This window comes from Brachionichthys hirsutus, chromosome 19 (genome assembly GCF_040956055.1).
Source record: "Brachionichthys hirsutus isolate HB-005 chromosome 19, CSIRO-AGI_Bhir_v1, whole genome shotgun sequence".
Classification (NCBI taxonomy): domain Eukaryota; kingdom Metazoa; phylum Chordata; class Actinopteri; order Lophiiformes; family Brachionichthyidae; genus Brachionichthys; species Brachionichthys hirsutus.
The window spans coordinates 2,936,796-2,959,992 of record NC_090915.1 but is presented as its reverse complement, the minus strand read 5'-3'; the positions used below and the strand labels follow the sequence as shown (position 1 = coordinate 2,959,992).

General features: G+C 50.7%; 4 protein-coding genes across 4 annotated transcripts in view; 3 read left to right on the top strand and 1 right to left on the bottom strand.

Moving 5' to 3' along the window:
• Nucleotides 1–551: 551 nt before the first annotated feature.
• tnpo1 (transportin 1) lies at nt 552–12,376 on the bottom strand. Its single transcript, XM_068752568.1, has 24 exons — nt 12,272–12,376; nt 11,339–11,414; nt 10,983–11,132; nt 10,426–10,532; nt 7,826–7,959; nt 7,619–7,700; nt 7,018–7,140; nt 6,818–6,936; nt 6,646–6,706; nt 6,283–6,454; nt 6,020–6,172; nt 5,700–5,925; nt 5,452–5,623; nt 5,276–5,362; nt 5,058–5,165; nt 4,585–4,743; nt 4,407–4,494; nt 4,221–4,319; nt 4,018–4,113; nt 2,340–2,415; nt 1,458–1,557; nt 1,302–1,376; nt 730–869; nt 552–602 (listed from the first exon to the last, which is right to left on the bottom strand). The coding sequence occupies exons 1-23, from the start codon at nt 12,374–12,376 to the stop codon at nt 762–764; spliced, it is 2,676 nt and encodes an 891-aa protein (XP_068608669.1). The 3' UTR covers nt 552–602; nt 730–761.
• Nucleotides 12,377–13,273: 897 nt separating this feature from the next.
• Nucleotides 13,274–17,224, top strand: LOC137908201 (MOB kinase activator 1B). Its single transcript, XM_068752570.1, has 6 exons — nt 13,274–13,505; nt 14,908–15,074; nt 16,072–16,165; nt 16,285–16,418; nt 16,480–16,643; nt 16,718–17,224. Exons 1-6 carry the CDS (start codon nt 13,492–13,494, stop codon nt 16,793–16,795), a joined length of 651 nt encoding a protein of 216 aa, XP_068608671.1. The 5' UTR covers nt 13,274–13,491; the 3' UTR covers nt 16,796–17,224.
• A 1,541-nt stretch (nt 17,225–18,765) lies between these two features.
• On the top strand, nt 18,766–21,743 carry dck (deoxycytidine kinase). The gene is made up of 7 exons (XM_068752839.1): nt 18,766–18,856; nt 19,134–19,249; nt 19,408–19,601; nt 19,701–19,848; nt 19,925–20,040; nt 20,211–20,310; nt 21,717–21,743. The coding sequence occupies exons 1-7, from the start codon at nt 18,766–18,768 to the stop codon at nt 21,741–21,743; spliced, it is 792 nt and encodes a 263-aa protein (XP_068608940.1).
• A 714-nt stretch (nt 21,744–22,457) lies between these two features.
• The window catches only part of LOC137908200 (electrogenic sodium bicarbonate cotransporter 1-like), a 17,749-nt gene continuing 17,009 nt past the window's right edge, over nt 22,458–23,197 (top strand). The window contains exon 1 of the mRNA XM_068752569.1: nt 22,458–22,669. Within this exon, the coding sequence (XP_068608670.1) occupies nt 22,653–22,669 (17 nt within the window). The 5' untranslated portion in view covers nt 22,458–22,652. The remainder of the gene's footprint in view (nt 22,670–23,197) is intronic.

Here is a 23,197-nt window from a genome sequence, read left to right as displayed (position 1 = left end):
CATCACGGAGCGACGGGCGGCGGTGGAACGCGACACGCCTCGCCGACGACCCGGAGCGTCTCACAATGACACAGGCGTGCTAGCGAGTTCCAGGAAAGCTGCGCCGGCGACGAGCGAATCTCGTGCTCTCCTCCCAGCGGCGTAAACGACGGCACGGAACGGCGCGTCAGAGAAATACCGGCGCGGCGTGACAAAAACAAGATCCTCCCGTGTCAGATCGATGAGACGCATCCCAAACCGCGGCTAATCCTGTTAGCTAACGTGAAAAAGAAGAAAAATGCGTCGTGAATATTTGGAGAGAAAAAAGGTGATTATTTCTGATTCAGATGTTCGTTAGATAAATATTCCTCCCGTGATAAGATCGTCCCCGCCAGCCCCCCCTCCCCCCCCCCCCCCCCCATCCCACGTTGCCCGGGTATAGGGGCGGTGACCAACGCAGCCGCCGCCTCCCTCCCACCCCGTGCCTTGAGGTTGCGGAGGGCTCCACACCCCTTCCCTCCCAACAGCAGGTCGACCCTCCCCCCCCCCTCCCCCCCATTGTAAAGGGCAACATGTTCCCTGGGTAAAAGAGGCTCCCCATTTTGTCTCCCAAAGTGAATTACCTGTAGAGAGAGAGAGAGAGAGAGAGAGAGAGAGAGCGAGGCCTCCTTAGAATGCGACACAATCCAGTTAAAGACATTAAACTGCATTTTTCTATTCATGCTCCACCCCACCAGGGCGTGAACTCACCCCAGTGATGAGGTATCCTGCCGTGGACACAGTTACACCCCGTAAAAGGAAGCCAGCCGCTCCTTCAGCGGCATGGGGAACTGATCTGAGAAGCGTCTCCAGTTCTCCTCGCCCACCTGGTTCTTAAACCCATGGAGGATCTGAAACAAAAACACCAGAAGGAGTTTATTCGTGCTGCCGCAGAGGAATCTGCACGAAGTTCATGTCCGATTCTGGCCACTAGGGGCCACGTTGAGCAGCAAATCACAGAGTTCCAGAACTTTGTCACCCTCTGTCCCGAGGCGGTTCCGTGTTTTGCAGACATTTATCGGTTTGTCTGTTTGCAAGTTAACTTAAAAGGATGATGATGATTTTGATGATTGAACCAGAAGAGATCCTGGATTCTGGATCACTTTGAAATTTTGCGGTCAACAGAACTTCAAAATGTGTTCCTCAGTCGGACCATGTCAACGGATTTGTTACATCCACCAAGGAAGTTCTGTTTTTGACGCGTTCGCAAGATCGTTCCAGAACTTCAAGGCCTGATTCGACGCACTACCGGTAAATGTTAATAATCTGCATTCAGGCTTTACCTTGCAGAACATCTCTCGGAGATCCTCCTTTGGATTTACCCAGGAGGCCACTGCGTCACAGAAGAATATAAAATCCTGTCCCGGGAGAGGAGAGGTGAGGCAACATTTTCGACGTGCAGAGCGAGCGACAAAACGACGACCTGCGGGGGAGCTCACCTGAACGACACCTCCCGGGTTTACGCTGATCATGGTGCAAATTCCTCTGAATGCAGAGTCCTTCTCCTCATTGTCTCTGATGTTTCGCAGAGAGGTGCACCTGACAACATGGACGACCCGATTTAACGGCAGACACGACAAGTTGCAGTTTTAAGTAAACACATCCATCAATCAATAAACACCTACGAATCAATACATAATCGCACTATTACACCTGCGATAGACTAATAAAGCCTAGGTCTGCGTGCGTGTTCTAATCACGAGCACTCGTCTTTTCCCTATCTGTAAAAACAGATTCAGCTCGATGAATTCATCCAATAAGTCGAGCATGCACGCGAAACAGAAACCAAAAAAAAACAGTTTTACTTCTACAACATAAAATAAAAGGTACTTGGAGCTCTTTTAAAGTTGTCTACGAGCTGTGTGTTCAGTAAAATCCTCATCTATAGCACCTTGAATATAACATTACGCTTGACTAGAAAAGGTTCGGGGGTCACTTGTGGGACGGGCACATGCAGCTGGGGCGACTACTGAACGAGAAAGGGATTCAGGAATGCTCTGCTGTTGCGACGGACTCTGATCCCCCATGCATCATTTTAGGTTAGCGACAATTAACAATGACGAAAGACTAGAAATTAAACAAATTAATGTAGAATACATGAAGGTGCTACTGAGGCAGAAACGACAAAAGTAAAAAGAAAAAAATCAAATCACAAATAGGACCTAAAAGAGGACAGGGTTAGTCACACGGTTGGGCCATGATTACAAACTGAGAAGGAAGGAAACCAGAACTGAAAAGAGACTTCTGTAGAGAAGGAGAGGAGAGCGACAGGAGGAAAGCAGAGAGAAGATGAATTAAATAAAAGATTGAATAATACACACCAGGGTCTTATAAACTGCTGTAGCATGGGTGCCACCTCTTGAGGACAAACGTAACCAAGACGACCAATTGTTATTGCTAAGGTAACGCAATCACGGTTACACACCACCAAACGCCAACCAAGACATGAGCAATGAGGAGGGGGGGAGAAAAAATAAAGAAAAAACAAACAACTCAGAGACAGAAATCAACAGAATCTGTGTATGATCATAAATAGAAGACTTTCACTAGCGTTGATTATCGCCGCCGCCCGCCGCCGCCGGTCACGGGGCGGAAACGTAAAATATGACACTCTAAAACTAAAAGAAAAAAAAGAAAAACACACAGCACGTTTAAGGGAGAACACATCGACAAATTTGACAGGACATTCATAGAAAAAGGCAAACAATGGCTTTCAGAAATCACATGGATCCAGCAAATCTACGCTTATTCTATAATAATGTAAAAAAAAAGGCATTAGCTTGATTTTTAGTCGTAGCGTGTGTGTACGTGTGTGTGTGTGTGACGGGCCTGAACAAGAGCAGCTCACTCAACTTTCTCCCTTAAACTCACAAATGTTAATTATTATTTTTACAGAAGAAACAGAAAAGTTTGTGTTTTTCTGTAGTTGTTCTTTTTAAAAAAAAACAAAAAAGAAAACAGAAAAAAGAAACGACAGGTTACTCCAAGCCAACTACATGGAGGGAGACTAGAATCCAGCACAGCAGAGGAGGGAGGACCTAAGTTTAAGAGACACAAAACTATGCAACATTCTCATTAACAAACAGGCATTTATGAACAGTCCAATGAAACATGCAGAAAGCAGATGGTATCGCTCATCAGAAGAAAGTTCAGTGCAGGATATGCTGATCCGAGTGCTGCGGGAACGTTGCAATTTCGTTCCAGCGATAAAACTGGTGAAATTTGACATTTCTGACAAGCATCCGATTTCGTCTGGGAATTTAAATTTGAGATATCTTTCGACTCGCCGCTGCGTTTTCAATAAAAAGATCGAAAACGGGGCGACGGCGTCCGCCGGCCGGATTCCACAAAAGATTTCGGCGGTACGACACGAGTCGCGGTTCTCCGTGTATCCTGCATCAAACATTGGCCATTCTTAACAACATTTAACATCCATTTGGCAGATATGCATTCACATTTAAAGAACAGTAAATCGAAGCAACAAACAAACAGGAGCACGGCTACAGAATCCCTACGGCTCAGCGGCTCGGGGAAGGTTACACTTCACCCTTGCCCGTTTTTGGAGGAGATGGGTTTACATCCCCGGTTTCAGATTCCGCCGCTAAGAACAAGAGCGCAGTGTAACGTTCTCGTTCCGGGTGTTCTCCCTCTCTCTCTCTCTCTCTCTCTATCAGGCTGACTATGTGAAGCTGTGAACTCCAACGCTTCCTTCCACTTCCCTTCGACTGGGTGCTTCGCACGTCTCGCTCATTTTAAGAGCGGCGCCCCAAATGTTAAAAGCCCCGTACGACCCAAAGCTGCGAGCCAATAGCTAAAATAATTTTGCATGCTTTGGCGACACCTCCAAGTGTCACGGCTCGGGGGGGGGGCGGGCTTTCTGAAAGGCTGCCTAATGAGTGTGTGGTGAGTCCTGGCTGAGCGGAACGCCGTCCCGCGTGTGTGTGTGTGTGTGTGGCGACGAGCTCGGCTGGCTGGCTCAGCATCGCCACCAAGTGGTACCTGTGTTCTCCAGAAGAGTCTTTGGGGTATTTGGCCTGTTAATGATCTCCACCAGCTGGTGCAGCACCATGGCAATATACGGCTGCATTTCAGGGCCTGGGGGGGGGGGGGGGAGAGGACGGCATCAGGGCGTCTGCAGATTCTGATTCGAGATGAAAGCATCCACTGTTGACATGACGGAAGGCGTTTGACGTCCCGCTCACCCATTTGTATAGATATCTCTCCGATCGCCCACGTTGCATTGTTGCACACGGATATTAATTCGGGGTTTAAGTTAGTTCCCAATATGGGCATGAAATCAGCTGGAAGAAGGAAAGCAAGTTATTCCAGCGACAGAGCTACATCGCGCCGCGCCGAAAAGAACGGTTTGAGCGACGACGCCACGTTACCGATGCAGGGTTTGACGTGCTGGAAACACGCTTTGGTCAGATCCCCCAGCAGGGCGAAGGAACTCTGACGCACTTCTGGCATTTTGTCCTGAGCAGTCGGGAGAGAACGACAAAAAAGGGGCTGAGCAACGACAAGAGACGGTGCCGGGCGGCGGCGTGCACTCGGCGGGCTCCTCACCTGCATGCACTGGTACATAAGGGTGAGGATGTTGCTACGAGCAACCAGCTGCTCGATGGTGCCTCCCAAACCCTCGGCCAGCCCGCTGAGCAGATCCAGAGCCACGATCATGAAGTCTTTGTCGGGGGTCTCGTACTGGTCCGGCTGGGACTGGTGAAGCTGGAGGGGTGGAGGGGTGGTCAGGGGGGGGTGAGCTACATGAGATTAGCAGGAAGTACGAGCGACGCGTCGCATCATCTCCGACACGGAGCTTCTAGCCGGGGGGGCTCAAACCTGCAGCTGATATGTGCGGCCACTAGAGGGCAACAGGCTGTAAAATAAAAACCTGCCCAACATTACACACACCATAATAAGTGGAATTGGCGCACCTGTAGCATTAGCAACATTAGCATTAGTCCCTGCTTTCATCTTAATATGCAAATCCAAGGAGCCGACACGCCCGAGCCCCCCCCCCCCCCCCCCCACGCACTCACCATGGCCTGAGCGAGGGTCTTCTGGACCAGGTTGACGCAGCGCTGGTACACCGGCTCGCAGTAGGGCAGGAAGCCGCTCTGCAGCGCCGTGGCGACGGACGACAGGCACTAGAGGAGGCAGAACGAGTCAGCGGCGAGTTGGAAGTGAAATGGCATCGACTCCCTGTCCCCTCGGAGACCCCCCCCCCCCCCCCCAGGATTTACAGACGCAGACCCACTTCTAACAGAGGGAAAAGGTCCTTGTCTTCATCTTTCAGCTGGTTCCACTTCTGGATCAGCGGCGGCATCAACATCTGGATGTATTCCTGAGAGGAGCGAGACGCGGGCGAGGGAACAAATCAGGTGCGTCACAGGAGGGGAGGCGCGCCAGCGCCCACGCCCGCGTCCCGCTCACCGGTTTATTGAGGTGGTGCCCCACGGAGTCCGCCAGCGTCCCGATGGCGTCGTAGAGGATGAGCAGGTTCTTGTGCTGGTACTTGTTGAAGGCGAACACCAACGTGTCGAGGATGAAGGCCAGGTAGGGAACCAGCTCGGTGCACGCCTCCTCCTCCAAGGTGGCGAAAGCACTGGATGGATAGGGAGGAATCATACAGCGAGCAGCATGGAGGGGGGGCAGGGAGGGGGGGGGGACCTCCGGCTCACCTGCACGCCGCCTCCTGCACGCGCTTGTTGCTATCCAGAATGCGTTTGAGCAGTTCCGTCATCAGAGGCTTCAGGTAGGTGTCGGGGGGCTGGCCGACCACCCAGTGGGCGTAGCGGCTCAGCGTCCAGCAGGTGATGGAGCGCACCAGCGCCTTCTTGTCAGACAAGCACTGGACCAGGTGGGGAATGAGCTCGGGCAGGTACGCGATCATGCCCTGCATGCAGCCTGAAGACGGGGGGGGGGGCAAGGACAGAAGCGGTTTCCCCTCTGACTCCAGGGGCCGCGTACAATGGTCCCGTCTTTCTGCTTTTCCTCTTACCTTCGGCGATGGCGCCCAGCACGAGGATGCCGGACTCTTTGACGACCCACTCCGGATGGAAGAGCAGCTCTTTGAGGAGGGGCAGGATGTGCAGCAGCAGCTCCTCCCTGAACACGTTGGCCAAGACGTCCAACGCCGCGGCCGAACACTTGCCTAACGTCGGCCGAGGCGGCAGAGAGAGAGAGAGAGAGAGAGAGAGGAGCGTCGTACAGACGCCCGAGGCGGAGCGGGCGCGGCCGCATTCACACGGGCGCCGAACTCACGCAGGTTCCAATCGGAGATGGTGTCGTCGTCGTCGTCCAGGTCGTCGTCCTCGTCCTCCTCCACCTCGATCCCGTCGCCCTCGTGCTGCTGGGCGACCGTGCGGGAACGGTGGAAGCGCGGCCGGATGTCCTGCTCGTTGTCCGGAATGGCTTCGTCTTCCTCGATGTCTCCCTGACGACGACGAGGGGAGAAAGTTCAGCGGCAAAGCAACGTCGGCGTTGTTATTCGACACGCAAAATACGCAGTTAGAAAAGCGCAGTTAAATCCACAAAGCTCACGTTTCCTTGGCCCCCCCCGGACGGCGACGCAAACCGCGGGGGGGGGGGGGGGCATACATCATACATCAGACTGTACAAACTGACCTTGAGCAGGATGATGTCAATCTCAGAGTACTTCATCCCGTTGACGAGCACCGGCGTGAGCCTGGAGGAGAATGATGGAGGGGGGGGGGGGGGCAAGGACGGGTCAGAGCCCACAGACGATCCGTCACGTCTGTGCGTGTGTGTGTGTGCGTGTGTGCGCGCGTGCTCTTACTGGGAGAGGTGTCCACACAGCGCCTCCTTGCACACCGGCTGCTCGGCCAGAGTGAGCCAAAACTCGCACGCCTCCAAGGCGACGTTTTCATCCTGGTCCTGAGTCCTCTGGAGCATGTACTGAAACAAAGCGAGGAAGAGGAGGAGGAAGTCGACGCCATCACGCCAGCATTTCATTCCGGACGCCTCGCTCTCCCTCACCTCGATGATGTTGTGCATGTGCGGCAGGAGGCGGTCGAGGCGAACCTCCAGCAGCATGACCAGCGCTCGGCACACGTTCTTCCTCACTTCTGCTTCTTCGTCAGTCGCCAACGCAAACAGGTTCTGCAAAGGGGAGCGAAGAGACGTCCGGGTCAAAGGTCAAACGGAGAATCAGAAGGTTTCTGCTGCCGACAGGAGAAAAAACAACGACAGCCGTGGGAAATGCAGGAACACACACACACATCCAACTTCCTGTTTGGAGTTCTGGATCCTTTCTGCTTCCTCTTTTAGACACTTTATGCAAATGAGCCCATGTTGCTAATAAAAGCACAAAAAAAACTCTGCATCAGGAACAACATTACAAATGTGAGCCCGCATCAAGCAGGAAGACGAGCGCGTCACATCCCACTTCCCTGATTGTGAAATGGATGATGGATCCTTCTCGGAAAGAGAAGTGAAATGAATCATAAGAAAATAAAAAGGCTCATTTCAGAGTTCCCTTCCAAACCGTTTCACGAAACAAACAGACGGACTTAAAGCCGACCGTTCGGGCCGGACAGGAGACGCTTTCACAGAAACAGCAACGAAGGCGGAGACTCGCCTCGATGAACGGGTCGATGTGCAGCATGAGCGCCTGAGTCCTGCTGATGATGAACTGATTGACGCAGCCGATGGCGTGCGACCTGCAACACAAGCAGCCGCACAACAAGGCTCAGCGCTAGTCTTCTGTTAGCCGGCGCAAACTTCCAACTGTTGCAACGCCACGGCTAAACAACGCTCATCCCCGGAGAGGAAGAAGGCTCCGTACCTGATCTTGGGACTGCTGTGCTTGAAGAACTGCAGGAACTTGGGGATCATGATGTTCAGGGGACGATCCAGCACGTCGCTGTCCAGAATCTCTGCAGAATCCTCGCAGATCTTCTGCAGGGCTCCAAACGCCCCCTGAGGAAAGAGGAAAGAAAGGTGGTGGGGGGGGGGGGGGTGTTATCTAGGCGGGTCCGTCTCCTATTTTTGACTTTGCGCACTCGTCATATAGAAGACCCATCGTGCTCGTCCATCAATAGGATTCCTCAACTTCTGCTCCAATAACCGTCAATTGGTTGCTGAGCAGCAACACAAACACACACACACACACACACACACACACACACACACACAAACACACAACCTCGCCCGTCCCGCTGTAACACCCACCGGCAAAAGGAATAAATAAAAAGCAGTCTGACTAGCAGACGCAACGGCACGGATACCGACGCCGTCTGAAATGTGTTTCCATGGAAACCGCTACCGTGTCTGCATTCCTTTGAGAAGACATACTGAAATGGTCTCAAAAAAAAAATAAAAAATGCAGCCGAGCCAGAGGGATGTGAGGAGACGAGGAGGTGGGGGGGGGGGGGGGGCAGAATAAAGTCTGCATGGATGTAACCGTCCATCCTGGAGATTCCACGACTTTAATAGTAAAAATGCAGCGGCAGACAAATCCAACGAAGAGACACAGATGAAGCTCCAAACTTAAAAACGCAACGGCCTCAGCCTGCAGGGCGGCGGCTTCAGGCCGACCGTCTCAACGGAGAAGGTCAAACACACCAGACCGGATCGCAAAGCATCCCAGCGCGATCCTCCCTCACGGGTCGGCTCCGGAAGGTCGTACAACACAAAGACTGCAAGTCAGGTGTGGGAGCGAGAGGGGACCCCCCCCCCGCCCCCGCGTTCACCCTCCACCTGACCTCCACCGCTTTCCGTCCACCGTTTAATCCAAACGGCAAAAACTGCTCGCAGGCGAAATCTATTAAAAGACGTCGACCAACGTTACACTTTGTACTCGACACCTGCTGGCGTCTTTTTATAGTGTAGGGGGGGGGGACAGCGCGCTTGCATTGGGGGGGGGCTCTTCCTCCAGGACTAACTGCACAGTTGCAGCTCCTGATGCTAGCATCTCTACGTTTAAGATTCTGATGAGCATGTTCCAAATGTTGTCTTTAGATCACAAACATTTAGATCGATCCAGGATGATAATAAACTCGGGAAGAAGCCCAGATTGATTTTCTTTTTTTTTTGATCCCATATTTAGAACCGTGGACGCGACAACGGAAGAAGATCAGATAAATCATGATGGAATCATCCGCGGTGCAAACGTGACGTGGTCAATCTCCACGGCTGAGCGGAACGCCTTCCGTCCCCTTCCGGACGCCGCCGGACGCGAAACGCAAACATTCGGGCACCTTCAGCAGAAATCTGGAGGCAGAAAAGTAACCAGACGCCAAGAAGCGCTCCAGCCCCCGAGCTGAACATCATAGCGGGTCTCCTGAGGAGCTGCTCCTTTTCGGTCGGCGCTAAGCCTCGTACACACACACACACACACGCACGCACGCACGCACATACACGAAGATCCGCCGCAGTAAATAGCTGACCCAAATCTCAGCATCTGCACAAGCTTTAAGAGAAGCCGGGCTGCGGTGCTGCAGGGAGGGATATATTCCCCCCCCCCCCCCCCCCCCGCCCGCTCCCGCCCCCCCAGTCACATCGCTTCCTTAAATTTCAGACAGAGCAGCGCCGCGTAGATCAAATGATGCATTCCTGCTCCAACCAGAGGGCGACCGCTAATCCTGCCAGGATACATTTGAAATCCCCGTCGACAGTTCAGCGGGAGAGCAAAACATCATTGATGCTTCTTTTCTCCCATGATGCACCGGATCAGCCAGCTTCCGTACGACGGCCAGCGGGTTTTATGCGAGGCCAAGTGCGCGGCGCCATTGCGCCGTGCAGACGCTCCCAGCTTCCCCTGCGAGCTACTCGATAATGATTTCAGCGGCGGCGGCATCGATGCTGCAGAGCGAGCGTAAATGTGCCGACGTCATCGGGAACCGACAACATCGAGGACTTCCAGATAAAATCAGGAGCTCGTTACAGAGTTCACCGAATAATAATAATAGATGTGATAAAAACACATCTAGCGTCAGCATCATGGGGTTAATAACGATGACGATGATGTGCAGAGTGGGAGGACTGGGTCGCCATGGTTTCCGGATACTAAGAAAGAGGACAGAACAAGCGTCTCCGCGTTGAATAATCTGGAGCTGCGGCTCCAGCTGTGAGACGGCAGGACGCCGTCCAGATGCGGCGCTGCAGCCGACCTGGCGCTCCCCCCGTTCCCCAACAAACACACCCTTGCCTCCAGACGGGCTTGATTCAACGCGCACGTCTGATTAACGTCCCGCACAAACGAACGAGCCGGATTTAATCCCTAAAAGATGCTCCTGTGCGGATCCCGGCGCAGCCGACATGCCTCAGGGTAAAGCCGTTAAGAGTTTAATAATCAGATCCTTGATGCCTCCTCCCATCGCCGGCGGCCCAGTTGGCGCCTGGGTGGGAACCGAAACGCCCCCCCCCCCCCCCCGCATCGCTCACCTCGCACGTGTTGTAGTCCTCAGAATCCAGCAGCAGGCCCAGTTTGGGCAGGAGCTCCGGCCAGTTCTGCAGCTCCCCCTTGGAGGCAATGGTGGTGATGAGGATACCTGTCAGGGGGGGGGTGGGGTGGGATCAGTCAGGGGCTGCTGGGACAAGGTCGTCCTCGTTTATCTACAGCTCACTCCTTAGGGGGGGGGGGTTCAATGCCCTGCACTGAAAAAGCACTAAAATGCAAGGAAATGTAATTCCCGTCCTCTAAATGCACGCATGACATCATATAAGGTCTAACTAGACACGCACTTTGGCATGTAATCAATAGCCAATGTCATCAATAGCCAATGTAATCAATAGCCAATATAATCAACAGCCAACGCTCAGCAGCAATCCTCTTTCTGTCAGCTCAATGACCTTGGTTCAATGTCACAGTCTGTTACGTCGGCAAAGAAGCAAATCTGCCCCCCCCCCCCAGAGAGAGTTAACACTTCAGACTCCGACTCCAACACGGCGTCGCTTTCATCGCTCCCTGGGGGGGGGGGGGGGGGGGGGGGGGGACTCACCCACTGTGGCCCGGATGAGGGGCGAAGCGTCGCCGACGTTCTCGAGGCACTCGCTCTTGATGAACTCGGACACGCCGTTGGGGAAGTTCTGATAGTGGGCTTTCACGTTGTTCTTCAGGATCAGCCCACTCAGGGACCGGGTGGGCTCATCTAGCAGGGGGGGGGGGGGGTTAAATAAGGCTCAATCAAACACGAGCTTTATTTCTAAACATCCGCGGCGCGTCCAGCTAACGGCGCCCTAATTTGTCTTAACGCCACTTAACGTTTCAGCCAGAGCCAGGAAATGGGTTTAAACTCGGAGCGACCCACATTCTGGGCCATCGGCGGCCGAACGAGCAGCCGGACGGAGGGCTTACCTTCGGATTTCAACTTGGTCAGCACAAAGATCAAGTAATTGTTGAAGTCCGGGTACTGGTTGAGCTGCTCAAGTCGCTGGGAGAGGCGGTTGAGGAGGGAAAGTCAGAAACGCCGATGTCGCGGTGCAGAGTGACACGACAACGCGTGTGTGTGTGCGTGTGTGCGTGTGTGTGTGTGTGTGTGTGTGTGTGTGTGTGTGTGTGTGTGTGTGTGTGTGTGCGTGTGCACAGGGTCATAATTATGTCATGACAGGATTATATTCTGCATCCAACCAGAAGGACAGACAGTCGTGTCTCGGATGCGCTCGACTCGGTGCAAACGTTAAAATTGCAAAATGGCTTTTATTCAATTCACGCGTCACTTTGTAGTTTAGCTTCTCTTGACTGTTGCAGATCCAAAAAATAAAAAGACTCACAAAATATGAGACTTGCATTCGCGTGATTGTTTAGACGCTGTAGGGATGCACGAAATCTATCGAGCATCAACAACTCCACCTGCAGACAAATATGTATTTATATGGTTTAGTATTAGATTAAATGCATGAAAACCATTAAGGCGACCTTCAAGATGAGCAGTTTGCACGATTAAGACGGTGGATGAAACACGACGCGTGAATTGGCTGAGATAAAAGAATTTCTAGGGAGCCGATTAATTCCTGGATTCAACCCGCAGGCGAGCTTTGATTTGCACATGAAATATTAATGCCCATCGTCAGACACCGCCTCGCCGCGCCGCGCCGCGGCCTGTTAGGCTTAGCGGGTCTCCTTAAAACACCGAGCGATCATCACCTGCGTAATATTACCTGCTTCAAGCGGAGACCACCTCGGTAGCTAGCGGCTAGCTAGCCACTAGCAGCTAGCTAGCAGCTAGCCCGTCGCGTCTATCCGACATTACTAAGCAGTAACAGCCTGTCGGGGACTAGCAAAGGATACTTGCTGGACGGATCTCTGCGTGGACGTGTCCGGCGACTGAGACTCTTTGAGCAGCTGCAGAATTTGTTGGAGACCTTGCTCGTCTGGCTTCCACTCGCACTCCATCTTTGCCTCCGCTGCGGATAAAGAAATAGCATTCGCTTAACCAGAGGATTTGCCCGTCAGACGACTTGCGTAGTCGCGCGCGCGCCTCGCGAACGGTGTCCGAACACTTAAACGCGTTTTTTCCGACACCGAGTGACCGTACCTGGTTCGGTAAAAGCCGCCGTGCTCCGGTGTAGCCGACGTTCTGTTGAAATGTGACCGTCTCGTCCGACTCTTCAGACATGGGCCTCTTTACAGCCAGCGCATCCGTTTTTCGCTACAAGGCTGGAAAAGGCTTGCGGGTTCGCGTCGCATATATCCGTCAGCCTCGTCGGGTGACGGCGGTCCTAGTGCGTAACGAGTTCAGATGTTACCCGTATTCACAAACTATCTTACGGCTTTTATTATAATTTATTCATCTTTTTTTTATAACCCCACGTCAATGCTTCTTAATGGTTTATGATGCACTTTCTACAAGCTGGCAATGCTATGTAAGGTTTTTAACGTGGCCTCAAACTTATATTATTCCCAACTGTACTTGAAAGCACCACGACTCGAGGGAATGCGAATTTACTAATGCTAAGCCCCGCCCCGCTCTTCCTCTCATTGGCTCAGCATGACGTCTCTTGCGTAGTTGTAAAAAAAAAACATTTATAAAACGATTACATTATTATTATTATTATTATTCAACAGATAGGACGTTACTATTATAGAACTCGCACATTTAATGCCTGACTGCATTGTGTATTTTATTTATATTATATTTTTTATGTTAGTCTTGTAGTGTTCCTTTCTGTCCACTGGGGGCAGCACACAACAGGAATGCACCTGATCTGCGCCTTCAAAGGGCAGGGAGGAAGAAGTTGGTTCTCCATTCATACGCTGCTGCTGCCTCTCAGCGCACGGCGGTATCGAGTGGACCGGTCTATAAAGTGGAAAGTTTTGTTTTGCTTTCTCAACAAATGTCTCGTTAGTCCTCCCGCTGCGTTAGTAGCGTTTAAATTTAATCAAGACCGTTTTACGAAGCGAGCGAAGAGCCAGAAGAGTTTTGTGCGACCGCCGTGGGGGCTGCCAGCTCGCTTCTTCTTCTTCGCACGTATTTGCGAGTTATTTTCTGCGCCCAGAGGGGGAACAAAATGAGCTTTCTCTTGTGAGTCACCGTTGTGTTATTGTTTCTTTGTGTGTATTCTACTTTTCCTGTGTGGTTTCGCTTCTGGGAAATAGAAACGGGGCTCGCTTTTAAGTTTCACAGCTGTATTGTGTGTAGCTTGTATTCATAGCCGTAGCAGAATGCGGGATAAGGCTAGTTCCTGAATCGGCTTCCGCCTATTTGATAAGATACGCAACGCTTTCGTTCGATGTTTGTCGGAGGTGAGGGACGCTAACATTGTAGATTTTTTTCTTCTTCTTCTAATTTGTAAACACGTCAGGCTAATTAGCAGAATCCATACTTTTATGCACATTTCTGACTCATTTTAATGAAGAGTGGGTCACAGTCTGGCCTGGATATTTACTGGTGTGACGTTCCCGCAGGGAAATTCAGCCTCCGAGGTCGATAAATACCTTAACCAATCAATAATCAGTCACACCACATAGCTGCCAATGTTCCTTTTAAAATAACCCGTTTGTGTCTGTCTGTGGTGTCATTTGAGGGTGGACGTTAAAACGCGCCCCTCCGATGAGGATGTGACACTTTTCAAAGATTACATTTCGGATAAGTCGAGTTGATTCACGTCTGCGTGACTTCCTTTGTCGTATGCAAACGCAAATGTCGTCACAAAGGCCACGTTTTAATGCCTGCGTTGTCTCGCTGCGTCTGATTGCTATTTATTTAACACTATCAATCCAAATGTTGATTGTTTACACGACCAAAAAAAAAAAGAACATTTCTGATTTCGATTCTTTATCTTTGAACTAAATTGAGAAATAATCTGCTGCAGAAGAATAATTCTTTCGTCACAACGTGGAGTTTTAACAGAAAACAGTTTTTGAGTGTGTGTTCTGTTACTGCTTCCCAAAGTTCTTGTCTAATGGGGGCGGTGAGGCGGATCGAACGCGGTGATTCTTCAAAAGGCCTCGTTGGGCGTTAGAGAAAGACGCGTTGTTCGGGTCGCCCCGGTCCAATTCTGCCAAAGCCATCGAGCAACCCTCAGCATTTTATAAAGCACCTCGGGTTAGCCCAGACATGGGCAAACCCAGGCCCGGGGGCCATATGCGGCCCGTTGGTCTTTTTAATCCGGCCCGCCAAACTTGTCCAAATTATATCATTAAATATAATTGTATTATAATTGAACCTCATTCATTTGACCTTTTCCCTGTAATGCTACCTGTAAAAGGCCAAATCCTTTAATGCATTTGCTTTCATGTGTCATTTATATTAGCTCACACAAATACTCCATCCATCTGTTCTTGGTCCGGCCCCTCTGTCAAATTTTAGAACCTATTGTGGCCCGCGAGTCAAAAAGTTTGCCCACCCCTGTGTTAGCCGCTGGTTTGTCTCACCTTTTCTCTCTCTCTCTCTCTCTCTCTCTCTTTTGGAATGTGACTCACAGTGGAAACCGATCAGCCAGGACGTTCAAGCCTAAAAAGAACATCCCGGAGGGGTCTCACCAGTACGAGCTGTTGAGACACGCCGAGGCGACGCTGGGGAGCGGAAACCTGCGCATGGCGGTCATGTTGCCCGAGGGCGAGGATTTAAACGAATGGGTCGCAGTCAACAGTAAGCGGCCATTTTGCCTCCGTTTCAGGGTCGGTCCCGTGTGACGGGTCCAGCCGAGGGTGATCCGCTTGGGTCTGAGATCTCTGAAGGGCCGTGTGCCGTCACGCTGGAACGGTCTGTGTGGATGCTAAATAGTTTACTTCCCCTTTAAAGTAAGACAAAATGTGCCGTCGGTGGAAACTTCCTTTCTTCTTGCGTCGGAGACTCGGAGCGCCTTCAGGGTTTAAGTTTTTCAACATCGTGGGACTTGAAGAGCCCTTTCCGTCCTTTGATTTGACGGTTTCACTTATTTCAGCCTCCATAACGTTGATTACAGTTAATTTTTATGCGTTTCAGAATCCCTTTGTAGCAGGAGGCGAAATGAAAAGTGTCTACTTGTGTTCAACAAGTTCAGGCATCCCGGGGGATGCGTCGGTCGCTGCGATCCCCTTGAGTTTCAAAGAAGGAATATTTGTGTGTTAGTCATTGCTGCATGAGCTGTTTTAACTTGCACAATACTGGAGACGTTGAAATGCTTCGTGAGCCGCTCCTGAGAAGCAGGTTTCAGTTTTTATTCTTTCGGTTTTTATTCGGCCGGAATCCGACTCGAGGAAACTGTTCAGAAGCACAAATTCTTAAACGACTCAAACATTTTAGCCACCGAATGAAAGATACATTTGAACTATATTGTCTGGATTTTTTTGACCCGCTCTGGAAATGTAGTTTCTTGCAGGAGTTTCGACCGTATTTATTTCTGTTTTCCCGGCCAGTGGCTTCGTGCTATTTCACTAAACGTTTCGCGTTGTGACAAAACGGGAGGATAAAAACCTTTTCAATAGAAAATATTAGCTCTGATCGTTGCTCGGCGGCTTGGATGTTTTCAGGACACCAATTCGGCTCTTTCCTCGTTGTTCGTGGGAAAGCACGCCATCTAACTCTAGCAGCTTGATTAGCTGATGCTATTTCTGCTGGAACATTTTGATGTTTGGTCACTTTCACTTTCTCTTTTTTTCCCCAGCGGTGGATTTCTTCAATCAGATCAACATGCTGTACGGAACCATCACGGATTTTTGCACGGAGGAGTCCTGTCAGGTCATGTCTGCCGGTCCGAAGTGAGTTTGACGCTCCGTTTGAGCGAATCGTCGATTCGTAACTGACTTCTTCGGGGAGCTTTTGTCTGCTGTTAAATGTAAACCGAGCTAAAACGGTTCGCCGTCTCTGTTTCTCGTAGGTACGAGTACCATTGGGCCGACGGAACCAACATCAAGAAGCCCATCAAATGCTCCGCCCCCAAGTACATCGATTACCTCATGACCTGGGTGCAGGACCAGCTGGACGATGAGACGCTCTTCCCTTCAAAGATCGGTACGTCTCTGCAGTTAAAGAAGCGTTTTAGCACTGAGCTGATTGTCCCCTCGTCCCCAAGGTGTCCCCTTTAAGCGGAACTTCATGTCGGTGGCGAAGACCATCCTGAAGCGGCTGTTCCGCGTCTACGCTCACATCTACCACCAGCACTTTGACTCTGTCATGCAGCTGCAGGAGGAGGCCCACCTCAACACGTCGTTCAAGCACTTCATCTTCTTCGTTCAGGTACGCCGTCCCGGTCGACGCCCGCGTCCCGTCCTGCGTCTCGTCTCACGTCTCCCCCTTCCGTCTGTTTTCAGGAGTTTAACCTCATCGATAGGAAAGAGCTGGCCCCGCTTCAGGAGCTGATCGAAAAACTGACCACCAAGGACAGATAGACGCCAACGCAGCCCTCCATTTAATCGGTCGTCTAGTTTTTGCACAGATACCCCCCCCCCCACCACCACCCTGGCTGTACGTATGCAGTATATACTATATTTCCATTTGGGGAAATGTTTTTTATTGAGGCCAGGAAGCCGGAAGGGTCTCGATAGGTTCAACGCACCAGGACTAATGCGATCAGGGAAAACGCACGTTAGCATTTTAGGGAATCTTTAGCCGTCTTCAAACGTTCCCGTCATTCGGTCAGACTTTATGCCACTCATTTATGACGAGATCCGTCATGCTCGGATTAACTTTCCCAGCTCACCCACAGGAGAGAATAATATAAACGCGAGGTTTCCGTGCCATGGGGGGGGGGGGTTGGCTTCATGAACGGGATGTACGCCATTCTTTACGCCTGTATAAGCGTTGTCCCGCTCTCCCCCCCCCGGCGTTGTCCCGCTCCCCCCCCCCCCCCCCCCCCCCAGCGTTGCCTCCAGGTTCTGATGACTGAATGTGTTGCAAACGTAGAAACGATTCTAGAATAGAATGATCGACGAGGGACTCGAATAAAAAGTGTTTTCTAGTGGCGTGTTCCTGGATGAAAACAATTTTAACTTGAAGTAGAAACAATTCATAGAGAAAAATAAAAATATTCTGGGGATCTAAAAGTTAAAGTTGTGTATAAATGTTTGCAGATGTTCAGAGTAAAGCGAGCGTCTGGAATGGGATTGCGCCGCCGCCGTCGTTATCTCGAGAGCCATTAAGCACTTTGAACAATTTTCCTGACCTCTCTCGCCTGAATGTTTGTTTTGCGTCGACTGAGCTTCATCACGTGACTGATCATAGTTTCCTCCCGTGCGCCCCCCCCCAAATGAATGTCGAATTGCTCCGCTGCAATTGGTTACGAGGCACAAGTGAGATTTCTTGAGCTTTTTGTACGCTTGTTTGTTGCCCTGCAACCCTTCCCGATCTCAAAGTGTGGCCTACTATGCAATAATTGAGGGCGAACACTAAAAAGGGTCCCCAGACGGCACGTTTTACGCTTCATTAGGAAGCGAATTTTCCTTTGCAAGTGCGTAAGTTCTATGGAAGTCCTTGAACTTGAATTCTGTTTCAGGATGGGCTTCAAATCGGTCGACATCAACATTTTATTTTGTCTAATTTGCGGTTTCAGACGTGTGTAAATATTCTGGTCTGTCTCTGAGATCCATTTCAGAGAGCATGGAGTGATAGCTTTAGCTTTAAGAAATGCACAAAGTCGTTTTTAGAGGCTGCTTCCCCTCTCCCTGGTTTGAATATTAAAATGTTTGTTTTATCGGTTGAGTATTTTATTCCACTTTTACTGAGCTAGCCATTTTGAATGTTACTGCTTAAACCCAGTCATCCTGGAAGCGTCTCATCCCGACGAGATGCCCCCGACGGACTGTTGCCTACGAGTTTCCCTCTTTGACTGTAATGATTTGTAAATAACAGCTCAAGATGGGTTTTTCAATGCTACTGAATTGATTTGTGCTGTTTACAAAGCAAATAAAGTTTAGCTTGACTATTTGAATGAGTTGTGTGTTTATTTATGTAGCTGAATAACATTAGACGCGTTCACTAAATGTGTTTGGTATTGATTCACTGTTTGTTCACACCAGGGAGGGTCTATTTCCTGCGTGCTAAACGGTGAAGACTTATGTCCCGCCCTCCTATGCTTCTGATTGGCTGCTACTTGTTGACGTCGTCCGGGAAGGTTGGTTAGGTTTTACGACAACGGCTGATGATTGGTCGGGATTAGGTCAGAATCGGGAAAGACCAATCAGAGGGCGAGTGGGGCGGGTCATGACTGCGCAATAACAGGAACTCGTGTCTGTTTTCCCCGGAAGGCGGAGAAACATCTGCGAACCGCCATTTCCGGAAGTTCATTACCGCCAAACTTCAAACAAGCAGCAGTTTCAGCAGCTTCTAGTTTGGAGAAGGAGGTTTATTTCTCTGCGGGAGCATGTCTTGTCCTTCAAAGAGGTCCTGCCCTAATTCACTGGACGACTCCATGGAGAAAAGGATCAAACGGATATCGATTGAGGGAAATATTGGTAAGTGCAGTAATACATTTTAATAATAACATTAAAAAAAAGCTTGCTAACCGACATACAAGGATACAGGATTCATAGAAATGTATCTACAGCTGGACTGATTGATTTTTTTTTTGACAGGGAAAATTCGTAAATATTGCTATTAAAGTCCTACCATTTTCCAGACTACTGTAATTCCCTATTGGCAAACGAAATGGCGTCCTCGGTTGCTAATTCAGTCTCATCAAGGTGTAGCTAAATGTTGTCGCTGAATCTAAACGAACTATTTCGTGTTCAGCGGCGGGCAAATCCACATTCATTCGCCTTTTGGAGCGGGAGAGCGGGGACTGGGAGGTAGTACCGGAACCGATCGCCAGATGGTGCAATGTCCAAACAACCGGAAGTGACTTTGAGGTACGGACACGCTGCTTAACACGGACTTCTGGTTTAGTAAATAATGGGGCCCAATGAAGGATTTATAAAGGAATAAAAAAAAAATGGCAGTTACCAGATTTGTATCAAGCTTGTGGTGAAATAACAGGTTTAAATTCCCTCCGTCGCTTGCGTGTTAGGAGCTGTCCGCGTCTCAGAGGAGCGGGGGGAACATCCTGCAGATGATGTACGAGAAGCCGGAGAGGTGGGCTTTCACTTTCCAAAGCTACGCCTGTATCAGCCGGGTCCGCGCTCAGATCAAGTCGGCCAATGGGAAGCTCCGACAGGCCGAGAATCCGGTGCAGTTTTTCGAGCGGTCCGTCTACAGCGACAGGTATATCAGCAAAGCGTCCCAGACACGCCACCACGGGGGTCGTTCCAGAAAGACGTGCAGCAAAGCAATATTTGACCCCCCCCCCCCCCCCTCTCAAAGGTACATCTTTGCGGCGAACCTCTACGAGAGCGAGTGCCTGAACGAGACGGAATGGTCCGTGTACCAGGACTGGCACGGCTGGCTGCACCACCAGTTCGGAAAGCACATCGAACTGGACGGGATCATCTACCTGAGAGCTTCGCCCGAGGTAGCAGACGCGGCTTCACGTCGGGGGGGGGGGTTAGCAACAGAGAGTTGGTTAATGTATTGGTGTTTGTGTGTAGCAATGTTTACAGCGGCTGCACCTGAGAGGCCGAGAAGAAGAGCAAGACATCCCTCTGGAGTATCTGGAGAAGCTCCACTTTAAGCACGAGAGCTGGCTGCAGCACAAGAGCATGACGTGAGGCCCCCGGCGGCACGGCGGCACGCCGGCTTGTCTTGTGTCGCGTTTCTCGTCTTTACCATGAGAGGAGCGCCCGCGTTTACGCGTTAAAGTAAAGCGTTTATTCCTGGGAAACGGTGCCATTTCCCGACTGTAAATAAGGAACTCTGTCCCGATCTGGTCCCCAGCATGGACTTCGAGTACCTCAGTGGCGTGCCGGTGCTGACCATAGACGTGAACGAGGACTTCAAAGGGAGTAAGATTAAAGGCGCCGACATGATTGAGAAGGTGAGGAAAAGTTTGTGATTCAAAATAATCCACTGGATACTGTTGCGTTTTGCCTGCATCCGAATCCTGCAGTGGGATTTGGAGATGGATTGCTCAGAATATTAATCCCACTATTTAACATTAAAATTAAGACTTTTCGGACAAACCTTTTATGCCTAAAACACTTTGAGACGCAGGTTTCGGAGTGAAGTCATTTTATTTCAGTAACACGTTTACTTTTGAAAGTACATTTATCTGAACAAATGCTTTTATAAATAAAGTTCTCAATGTAGAAGTTTGACCTTTTAATGTTACTGAAGCGTAGAGCCCGAAAAGTAAGACGTTGCCATGGTTACCGCTTCCAGAAATGGGACGGTTCATGTTGCGTCTGATATTCTTGCACAAACCAACATTGGACGCTTTTAATTTGGAATCATTTGGCGTGTGTGTGTGTGTGTGTGTGTGTGTGTGTGTGTGTGTGTGTGTGTGTGTGTGTGTGTGTGTGTGTGTGTGTGTGTGTGTGTGTGTGTGTGTGTGTGTGTGTGTGTGTGTGTGTGTGTGTGTGTGTGTGTGTGTGTGTGTGTGTGTGTGTGTGTGTGTGTGTGTGTGTGTGTGTGTGTGTGTGTGTGTGTGTGTGTGTGTGTGTGTGTGTGTGTGTGTGTGTGTGTGTGTGTGTGTGTGTGTGTGTGTGTGTGTGTGTGTGTGTGTGTGTGTGTGTGTGTGTGTGTGTGTGTGTGTGTGTGTGTGTGTGTGTGTGTGTGTGTGTGTGTGTGTGTGTGTGTGTGTGTGTGTGTGTGTGTGTGTGTGTGTGTGTGTGTGTGTGTGTGTGTGTGTGTGTGTGTGTGTGTGTGTGTGTGTGTGTGTGTGTGTGTGTGTGTGTGTGTGTGTGTGTGTGTGTGTGTGTGTGTGTGTGTGTGTGTGTGTGTGTGTGTGTGTGTGTGTGTGTGTGTGTGTGTGTGTGTGTGTGTGTGTGTGTGTGTGTGTGTGTGTGTGTGTGTGTGTGTGTGTGTGTGTGTGTGTGTGTGTGTGTGTGTGTGTGTGTGTGTGTGTGTGTGTGTGTGTGTGTGTGTGTGTGTGTGTGTGTGTGTGTGTGTGTGTGTGTGTGTGTGTGTGTGTGTGTGTGTGTGTGTGTGTGTGTGTGTGTGTGTGTGTGTGTGTGTGTGTGTGTGTGTGTGTGTGTGTGTGTGTGTGTGTGTGTGTGTGTGTGTGTGTGTGTGTGTGTGTGTGTGTGTGTGTGTGTGTGTGTGTGTGTGTGTGTGTGTGTGTGTGTGTGTGTGTGTGTGTGTGTGTGTGTGTGTGTGTGTGTGTGTGTGTGTGTGTGTGTGTGTGTGTGTGTGTGTGTGTGTGTGTGTGCGCGCGCGCGCGCGCTGCTTGAGGACAAACACGGCTGAGACAGGAAGTGACGCTAACATCCCGTCTGGTTTCAGGTGAAGGAGTTCTTGAGCACGTTGTGAAAACCGACGCCCGCCGGACGACAGGAGGGAGGACTTTTGTTTTACATGGAGTTTTATATTTATAAATATTTAAATACCAAATGTCTGATTTCAAACTGACAATAAACTGAAGTCTTATTTTAAGCGTCTCGTGTGATTTCTGGAAGTTATCTGATCACAGAATATCGACATTTCCACTCCGGGAACGTTTCCCAGTTCCCCCAGAAGGTGGCGCCAGTTTCCGGAACAGCGCTCCCAGTTGGCTGTTCTGGACTTCTTAGCCCCCCCCCCCCCCCCCCCCCCCCAGAATGTGATCAGAGCAACCCGAGGCAGGTGCCTTCGCGTTTTTACGCATGATGTCACCCTAATAATGGAGCTCAGAAAGCAAACAGAACCGGACCCGCCTTAATGGATCTAATGTCGGGTCAGCTGACTTTAACGCGTCAGGCCGGTAAATGTATAAAAAAGAAAAAGCGAGAAGCCAAAATATTCTCTGTGCGTTTTGTACTCTTTAATTAAAAGTGGAGACTTTTGTAAGATTCCAAAATAAACTGCGCAAAAGTGTCGGGAATCATCCAAACACAAGAAACTTCCGTTTCTCCAATGTGATTTGAGTGAAAGTACGAGTCGCCACCCAGGAGTAACTTTCTGACCCCCCCCCCCCCGGTGGCGTCACGCAGGAGGAGGGATGGCTCATTAAATATGGGGGGAGGAAGACGCGCCGCGCTCCGAGTCTCCGCACGCCGCCAGCGAGGCTCGAAACGAATTAACCGGAACGGGAGTCCGGCGGGACGTGAAGATCCAGTTCGGCCGAGTCGGTCCGAGTCGGTTCGAGTCGGTTCGAGTCCGAACAGTTTCCGCTCCTCTTGTAAACAGAGCCGGTGACGCTTTCTTCAAACAAAGAAGAATCCAAAGAGGCAAAGTGTCGCCATGACTTCCGAGAAGAAGTAAGTCTGAGCGGCTCTTCAGAGGAAACTTTCCTTTTATCTCGTCTGAGTCGCGCGTATTTCCTGCCCACGGATCAGGTGAGGATCAAAGGAGGTCTCTTCCCCGGCGCGTCACTTTGACTGTACTTGTCGTAGCTCTCGGTAAACCGTGTGAAGTGAACGGCGTTATTGATTATGCTTCTGATCACCTTCGTGGACTTTCCCGTTCACACCCTCGCCTGGATAAGTCGCCGAGCGGCCGCTAATCTATTTTCCGAGTGCGTGTGTCAATTAGAGAGAGACGCGGGGGGGGGGGGGCGCGGGCATGCCACGCGGTGGAGTCGGTCTTTGTGCGCGCTCCTCGCCGACAACATTGCGCAATGACGCACCGCTTCTGCGCGCTGTTGTTGCGCGTTTTCCTGACAAGCAGCTGGAAGTCATCAGCTTGGTGGAAGTTCTGACAGTCGGGATGCCCCCCCCCCCCCCGAGCCGGAATGGATGCGCTGTCTGGCGGCGACGTGGAGATGATTTCTCCCCACGCCGCGCTTG